At 42.8% G+C, this 9384-nt stretch overlaps 1 protein-coding gene across 1 annotated transcript in view; it reads right to left on the bottom strand.

Moving 5' to 3' along the window:
* PTGFRN (prostaglandin F2 receptor inhibitor) overlaps positions 1-9384 on the bottom strand; it is a gene marked incomplete at its 5' end in the record, with an annotated part of 34418 nt that overhangs the window by 7502 nt on the left and 17532 nt on the right. The window contains one exon of the mRNA XM_010011975.1: positions 1227-1334. Within this exon, the coding sequence (XP_010010277.1) occupies positions 1227-1334 (108 nt within the window). The remainder of the gene's footprint in view (positions 1-1226; positions 1335-9384) is intronic.

The following is a 9384-nucleotide window of genomic DNA, read 5'->3' as shown; positions in this document are numbered from 1 at the left end:
AGCAGAAGCCCCAGGACAGACTGAGGTATAGGTACAGGCATACAATGCTGCTTACTGTGTCCAATATCCCAGGATATGAATCTTTTGACAGCAATAAAGTTTACTCAGCTTTTTCCTCCCTACCAAGCATTTCAATAATACAATCTACAGACTTCTATGATTTTTTTCACAGGCAGCACACAACTGTAATCTGGCAAGTTGTTTCCCCACTGCACTCAGATTTAATGCAAACCAGACATCTAGGAATTTCAAAGTGATGGTTCTTTACCAAGCTTGGTACTTCATCTCATCAGCTACTACATTGTAAGTAATATTTTCTGCACAGCACCTCTTTTGTAGTGGTTTATGTGTAGATTTCTAAGTTTCACATGAATCATGACATTTTTATTTAGGTATATACATTTATATTTACATACATATTTATAGATTTTACTTTAAATAGATTTTTTATATTCATATATATAGAGAGAAAGAGAATGACTTAAAAAAAAAACCCTAATCTCACTCCAAATTTGGGGCATAATAACTGGAGTTATTGTCACAGCATTGTGATGAAAAGCAGCTCAAGGCTATGCTTGGCAAGCAGCTAGGTTTTGAGCAATTCTCTGAACTTTTCAGCTCATCAAAAATTTTGCCTTTAAAGTGTCTGCTATCCTTTTCATAGCAATTATGTACTTTGTTTCTTCTTTCACACAAAAAGGATGCTCACCTCTGAAGGCATCAGCAATAAACATTCATTTTTAGCATTTAGGCTGCAGCAATTATTGTGATTTTTAGATTTACATTAAGCCTTAAATTAACTCTGAATTATAAAGCTGACTGGCCAGGTGACTAACATTTGTTTACAGATGACCATTTTCTCCTAGCAGGATTTAACAATGGACCTCTTTTCCCATTAAAGGAAACAGGAATAGTTTTCACAGCCCATCTAGTGGTTGTAGGCTGAGACTGCCAGCAGTGAGGTTAGTTGGTACGGATAGCACAGGGGGGGTTAGCTGTAAGAACACTTTCTGCCCCTCCCCTCAGAAAGTGAAACAAAGCCCCTTGTTTTAAATTGAGTTGTGTGAAGCAAACATGCTCTCTTGTGTTTATTGAGTTCTATAGGATTTTCAATGCTGGTTGTCCATTCTCCAGCCTCGCTTAAGGGACAGAGGGTTGTTAGTGCTGGTATTATTCTGCTTGGTGAAGGTAAATGAGTTACAAGTAAAATAATTTTGCCAAAATACCTGGTTCAAGTGCCATTCCTTCTGTTGTGATGATACACAGCAAATCTGCCAGTTCACCCTGGTAAATCGTCGGGTTGTCAGAATGCACCGAGACATTAAACACAGGACCTAGAAAAGAGTAACCACAGCTATTAATGACAGGCTTTTATTCAGTGTCATAAACCTTTCTTGCATGTTTTGAAGTATTCTCTGCTAGTTTGTGGAGACAGAGCTCTGAAGCAGGGATAAGCAACTGTGTAAGCTTTTGCAAAATAGTTATCCATTTTTAGCCATTAGTTCCTGCACTAAGATGAACTACCCAAACTGCCAGACCTGTCACCCAACACAGATGTTGTTGCCCAAACCTGGCTTCTCCTGTCTTGCACAAAAAGAGCCAGTCTTCCACTGATGACTCCTATAAGAGCACAAGAGTTCAGGTCTTCAGGTTAATCCAGCATGGATCTTTGTGGCTGAGGCTGTCCATAGGAATTCACATTAGAGCAAACCAGTATTTTAACAGTATGGGCAGTTCTGCTATGGAACTGAAACACAGACAATACAAGAAGTGCATCTGATAACACTTCTGTGGGATTCCTTCACGCTCTGCCACAGATGGCTTCTTTTGTAGAAGATGTCTCAAAGCCCAAACATACAGTAGCTCCATCAGCTGCAATGTAGTGATGATACTGATGAAAACCATTAGGCTGCTATGAAATGCTCAAACACTGTGACAATGTGTGGCATTCGACTCCTGAGGTGCTCAAGTTAAAAACGAAGAACTTCCCAAATTTTGACAACAACTACATCTCCGGTGCAAAATTAACAAAACCACAACTGCTCAGATATGCCAACATTGATAATACTGCCTATTTCACTGGGCAGAAACTGAAGCATGTGTCAAAATACCCTTAGTGATTTCTCTACTAAACAAGGCAAAGGAGGTGAGTAGGAAGGAGGAAAGCTGGTGCTAATGGTGGTTTTGGAGGAAGGGGCCAGGGAACCCAAGAACGAACTTGGGAGTCAGACTTCCCTTTCTAGAATCCATTAGCTGCTATCATTACCTGCCTCAGCTACCTCTGGAACAAGCAGCATAGAAAGGGAGGACAGGAGGAAAGAAAAGCTGCTCTAAGACTTGCCCTCCTCCACTCTTATATGTTACTGTTCTAGTACAGAAACTGTAAATTTCAAATCAACTGAAGATCAGTGGCCAGCAACGCTTTTGATGGAGAACATATAAGGAAATCATCCAAGACAACCCACTTGACTCTTGCCCTCCCAAGATTTCTGTGGAAAGCTGTGCTGATAACTCCCCACACTGAACACACTTATCACATCATTTCCAGACTAAGGTTCTGGAAAGAAACTTGGATGTGCTGTGAAGCTACAGCTGTCATTTTTGGTGAAACTACTGTAGACTACAAGGGCCTGACTTGTTTTGGTCACCAGAGATTACACTGCACACTAAGAAACGAATTTCAATTCCAATGCAATAATTACTCCTGTGGCTTCCAAAATTCCCCCCACAATTTCCATGGGGCACAATGTGCTGCTCTTTGTTATACCACAGATTCCTGACAGCCCTCTCGTCTGCCCCAGAAGCAGCTGTACTTTGTGTACAAGGGAAGTATGTAAACATACAATCCTGGAGGTTTGTACCATTTTGACATTAGAAGTCCTCTCTATTGTAAATTAAGATTGCAAATTACCCCACCAAGCAAGGATAAAAGGGATAGAGATGCAGTAGAGGTTACATGTGGACTACCAGACGAGACTCCTATTTGCTTACGCTAGAATATATTTAAGGAAATAAAGAGACCCAGAATGCTTTGAAGTTCAGCTCTTCAGGTAGTGACTTCACAAGCAGGCTGCAGCTCAGCATGATGGGATCCTTTTCTGGGGAAATGGAGAGAAATTAATCCAATTGCTTCCTCATCCTCTGTCCAAACTCCTCCTGTGTGAATCCAGTTTGTTTCCTGACATTCATACACACACGCCAAACCATATTCCTGTTGCAGCTTATTTGATTATTTGTCTTGAGATTTAAATATATCTATATATCTATATATTGGGGGGAGGGGGGGGGGGGGGTGTGTGTTCCATCTTTTCCCATCATCTTCTTCAGAGTTGTGCAGACAGAAATTCAAGGTCCTAGGGGACTAAAGGCAGCATGGACCAAGGCACTCCAGCCAACTGTAACCAGAAAAGCCTCAAGCTGTGTAAACTGTCACAGCAACAGAAACAGACTATCAGCCCCTGCCAGGAACATCCCTGCATTCATAGCCTATACCCTCTGTCGCACTCAAAGGCAAAACAACACCATAATAATCCTGGTACTGTCTATAGCTCAGGGTCTATCCTAAGTCCCAGCAGCAAGTGAGGTGACAATGTCAGGAATATGGGACATGCTCCACTCCAGGAAACAGGCTGTGTTCTGGCTAGATGCTCAAATGAACTGCACGATCCCAACTTCATCAAGCTAAGAATGAGCTGCCTCACCCCTGCCCTGGCAGGGTAAACGAGGACAGACATATAGACAGGACTTCTCAGGCCTTATTTCTAGTTTAAAAATCCAGGCATCTACTGCATCCAACAGACACTGGCTTCAACAATGGCGTGCCAACTAGCCACTAATGCAGAGGAGAGAGAGTCTGAGCACTCCTCGACACTGAACATCACGAGGGTAAAAGCTAAGCTTGCTTGGTCACTCAGCCAGGAAAAGCCATGTATCATGGTAATGCAGCACTCCCTACATACTCTTCAGTTCTGGGTCACCAAGCACATATCTACTCTGCCTCCCACATGAAGAGTCAAAGCTTCCTGGGCTATAAGAAGGCTGCTAGGTAGCAGCTGCTCTGTCATTTCACAAATGTACTTCCCCTTGGTAAGCCACAGTTATTTCCCTTTGGTTATTTCCCTAGTAGGGTACATCTGCAAATTAGCATCTGTACCTACAGGGAGAAATCCCTGCCCTGTGTTAGAACTGGATTTCAACAGTGTTGAGAAACGTGTCAAGGGTTGTGTTTAACCTCTCCAGCTGAAAAGGGAAAACTATTTTTAAACCTGAACTATAACACAGCTATAATCCCTCATTGAAAGTCATCTGCATGTCACCGTTCTCTGTAGAAGGGTTCTGGGTTTGTTTGTTCTTATTTTAAAAACACCCAGCTGACCAGTGCTTTTAACCTGATTATAACTTGTCTGATTTATGTCCCCAGCTTAAACAATTTATACTGGCTTCAGCTGAACCTCTCTGGCAACAAGATGAGAGAAGCAGGAATCAGCTGTACACCCATCTCCAACAAAAGGAGCAGCAAACCCGTATTTGTTAGTGGGTTACTAGCAAAACCATTACCTTATCTAACTGGGCATCTGCTTTACTGCAGGCTCAAGAAAAGCAGCTGGGCAAAAAACAGCATGACAGCAAACACGGGATGCTTCCAGACACATTTTCAAGGCTCCTGAAGACATCTCAAGAGGTCACAAATGTGCCACAAAGTGTTCTGCAAGGTGTGGATCCTGTTGGAGTTTTCCCTCCACCCATTACCAGCACACCATAGTATTCAAGATCTGGATCCAGACTCTACCAAGCAGGGCTTGGCACACAAAAGACAAGTGCTTTTCTTAAGTTTTTACCCTCCAAGACAAAAACAAAACCAGAAGAACCTCAACCCCAAGCTTACAGATGCAGGCATGTGGTAACCAGCAGCTCGCAGCAGACACTGGTCTCAGCATGGCCACACTCAAGCACTTGCAGCGTCCAAAGAAGGTTTGGGGATGTCACATGAACTCTCCTTTGATGAGATCCAAGTTCATGCTACATTAACAGTGAGAAAAATAGAACTCTAGAGCTAATGGATGATGTGGCTTTGCTCACCTCACCACTTGTATTTAACAGTTTGAAATACTGTTATTGGCACCTACTGGTCACTCAGGAGAATAAACAAACCAGAATTTAGTTTCAATTGCCAGGATGACAGATCAAGCGCGACTGTGAAGCTCATCAAGAACAAAGCTAAGTTAAGCTGCTCAGGACTTTGAAAGCTGAGAAATAACTGGATTTTAATAACTTCAGGTTCGAACATAAGCCCTCAGCTAATTCAGAAATTAAAGGGCACAGATTTACAAAACAAACCAGCATTCTCAATTGTAAAAGCTAAGCACCAATGTTCCCCTAGATCACAATCTTCTGCCAAGACCTTTGATTTAAACTAAGCCAATATGTAAGCTTAGATACAGCTCCTAAAAGAAGTTTTATTCTTTATTAAAGTATTCACAATTCTATATTGAAAAGCATCTGCAGTCAAGATAAGTGTAAAGAGTTTTCAGAGCATTTCTTGACTTCTGAATGCTTGAAAAACACTGTATATTTTAAACAAAGTGAAGAAACTGAGGTTAGAAGTTTACTAATACAAATCCGGACATGTTTAAAGAGAAACAATACAAGAGATCCCAATTACTTAGGTCCTAGGTGACATTTTGGCCTTTTCTACATCATTTTAGCAAGCTCTTTTCTGCAAAAAAAAAGGTATAGTCTCCTCACAGACATAAGCTGCCTTTATTTTCCAGACAAGTAGAACAGAGAAAGGTCAAGTAACCTGACTGAAAGAGATCCAGAACAGGCTGTTCCATCCAAGATGCCTGCACCTAGTCCATTACCCAGCCGGGAGACTGCAGCCCCTGCATGCAGCTTCCCTACTTGCAGTCAGCCAACACTGCTGACCACAACAGTGGAAAAAAACCTTGATGCAACCCACAAGTTCTCTGCCTTCCAAAGTATTACTCATATCTGCCCTGGCACCAAATCATTCACTCTTGAACTGAGAATCCCATGACCTGCTTTTTTCCAGAAAATGAGCTCCTTCACCCACACTATTCCAGCCCTCTGACCTCTCCCTGCTTCTTCATGGAGCTGTTCTCCAACAAGTTTTACCCCAAGCCTCATAATAGCTGTTACTGGAAGAAGCCCCCAGTAGTTTAGTCTGTGGTTTCCATTCCAGCTACAAATAAATGAACGTAGGAACACAACGACAAAGCATGTTCCTGCCTATCAACAGTGGCAGGAAAATACCAGCCTTTCTTGCCAGAGTTTGTGCTGTATTGCTCTTTATTCATTTCCATGATTAAGGTTTCTTTCCTTTAGGAATCTTTCTATTCTCCTTTCCCGAAACTGAGTATCTCACAGGGTCATTGCAGGGCATCGTTTCATCTTAATTGCAAGTTCAGCATCAATACTCTGCTCATATTTCAGCAGCTCTCAGTTTATCTCGGCTTCATCCAAAGTGAATGATAACACATTGCTGTGCAATGAGCTCACATGCAGATGTAATCCAGAGTTGAAGATTTCATTGAGACACTTACTTCCCTTAAAGTTTTATATTTGCCTCTCCAGAGCTTTCTACCCTCTGCTGAATGGCATAGAGCAAAGCCAGCTCAGGGCAAGTTCCAAATTGTTCTCTCTCAACGCATACTTCTCAATACCAGATTAAAAGCTTCCTTCTCTCTGCTTTCCTCAAGGGAAAGGAAACTAAGTCACTTCTGTGGAAATCCCTGTGAGCGTAGAGTGGGTGAAGCCACTCTAAACACTAACCTGCGTTGCTGGGTTCAGGGTAAAGGGGATAAAAAATTAAAAGGAAAAATGCCAAAGAAAGATTTTTGATGCCAGGAAAATAAAACACAAACAAGCAAAACCACACAACCCCCCACAAAACAAACAAAGTAAACAGCTGCAAGCAGCTGGAGCCATTTGAAGCAGATACCTGTGCACAGACCTGCATCAGATAAGCTCTTTGATCTCAAGCAAGTTCCCAGTTACTTGACTCCCACCTTTGCTGGCCAGCTCAGCTAAGGCTAAGAGCAAAGGGGAGCGCACCACCTCTCATTGACTGCTCAGCCCTTGCGGTTGCACAGGCATTGCCTCTGGAGCAACACCTCCAGGTGATGAGGAGACAACTGAGGGATTGCAGTGTGGGTGAGTAGGATCAGAAGTCTTACAAGAAGCTGTCTTGATACACTGGTTTCAGAAGAACAGCAAGCAACAGAAGGCAGGTGTGTTCCATCTGAATGGCAGGCTATATACACACATCATCCAATAGCTCAGGAGGAGAGAGGATGCATTTGAGTTTCAGCAGAAATGATGCAACGGAATTAAGAGCAAATTTCAAGACAAGCCCTGGCAGCTGCTCTTGCTCCTCACATTGCTGGACAACCTTTGACAAACAGATGGCAGAACCTCTGCTCTAGATTGGGAAAACCAAAAAGGCCTGAAGAATATTAAAGTCTTCATATGAGACAGCTTCTCCCTGCTCCCCAAATAAGCCTAAGTTTGCTTACAGCTACTGGACATAGAGCAGGCATTCATTTTACAAAATTAGACTAGTGATCCATGTTGTTCACAAGGCCAGACTTGAGGATTCACAAGATCCTCTCTGGTCTTAAAATATATCCAGCAGAGAACAATTTGCCATTGATTCGATATTTGAAAAAGTAATGGCCTACCACCATCCCCAACTCCCAGTTTAAATAATTCAGTGGACAAAATCCACATTTCATCTTTTGGTTCAGGAAGTTTCAAACAAATGCCTTTACATTCACATTTCAGATCGTTAACCAAACAGAATAAATATGTCCCTCTGCAACAGCAAGTGGAGAAAGAAGAGAGGAGGTCTCTGCTTGCAGCCAGCAAGTTCTGCCTTGAATGGAAAGAATCTGAGCAAGACATTTTCCACAGATGTTCATGGAAAAACATTTCAGAGCACTGCCACATTTCAAGCCTATTGTGGCAGGAAACACTGAAGTTTCATGTGCGCAGTCCCCAGCTCATATATAAAAAGCTTACAGGCCTCCTGCCCTTCAGATAGATCACATTGCACAATGCGTATGCATGCTGAAAACCGCTCCTTGAAACACCACCCCGAGATCTGGGCGGCAGTCAAACTGGAGGGAAGGATTTCCAACCCTAACAAGTCTCCCCATCCCCTATCAAAGGGGAATCAATAAAAACAACCGAGAAAGAAATTCCTCCTACCACTAAAAGCTTTATGTAAAACCTTTAAAGGGCTTCCTTCTGCTGACAATGTTGCTTCTGCACCGATCACCTCCCCACTTTACCTCCCATGGCACGAGCTGAAAATGCTGTCTAAGTCCAGGCCTTCAAAGTATGGAGAAGACTCGAATATCTTCTGGGTTTTGAAATTATACTGCCTTGTTATATCCCCTCCAGCAGCCACAGTTAAAATATCTTTCTGTTACACTCTGAGAACCCCAGAAGTCAGTGCAATTGACTTAACAGTTTCCCTATTAAGGATAAACACACTCTTAAGCTACTCATTACCCTCCCTTTAACTCAGGATTTAGCAGAGCAGTGCTCCCCAGCTTTTAGTTGCATGGAGAGCTGCATACCACTGGTTTTTTTTTGACCTTTTCCTGTTAGTATTTTCCCTCCAATTCTGGGCACCCTCTCATTCTCCCCAGAAACCACCAGCTACCTCAGCAGTTCCGCCTTTCACCATTCCCATTCGGAAAAATCTGGCACCAACTTCTTTTTCTGAAGAACAAGTCTGACAGCTGCCTGTACCACAGGATGCAAGACAAGGGCGTGATATCTGAGCTGTGCTTTTATAGCTGCTCCACAACTTTGCCATTTACCTCCAGCTCCCTGACTCAGTCTCATTTTGCATCAGAGACTGTACACCTCAGCAAACAAAACCAAAGTAACACACCCACAAAACATCTTCTGTCTTGTATACCTGATTCCAAACAATTCCCCAAATAATTCCACACTGATTCCATTCTGTGCTCAGCACATGACCTCATCATGCCCAGAGATGAATGCCCAAGCAGGGATATCTGAGTAACAACTGAAGGACACGAAGTTCATCCATCAATTGAAGAAAGGAAGGTATTCCAAGCCAGATTTTGCTACATGCCAAGATTATTTTGGGAAATAGCTCTCCAGTATATTGTGCTTGGGATCTCATTTCTCCCTTCGTTCTTTTGTAAAGAATGAAAGGCTTCAAGGGCTTCAGGACCATCCCTCCCCCTGCTCCAGCCCTACTACTGGAATTCACACATTCCCAGGGCAGTTCTACGGGCTGCCTCCCTTTCTTCAATCCACGCTCCAGAAATCCTATCTGGGCAAAGAGGCTGAAGTAGAGTGTGACAGCAAAAAAGAAGTCAAGAC

Source organism: Nestor notabilis, unplaced genomic scaffold, assembly GCF_000696875.1.
Source record: "Nestor notabilis isolate BGI_N333 unplaced genomic scaffold, ASM69687v1 scaffold4323, whole genome shotgun sequence".
NCBI lineage: Eukaryota > Metazoa > Chordata > Aves > Psittaciformes > Psittacidae > Nestor > Nestor notabilis.
This window is presented reverse-complemented; position numbering and strand designations above follow the sequence as displayed.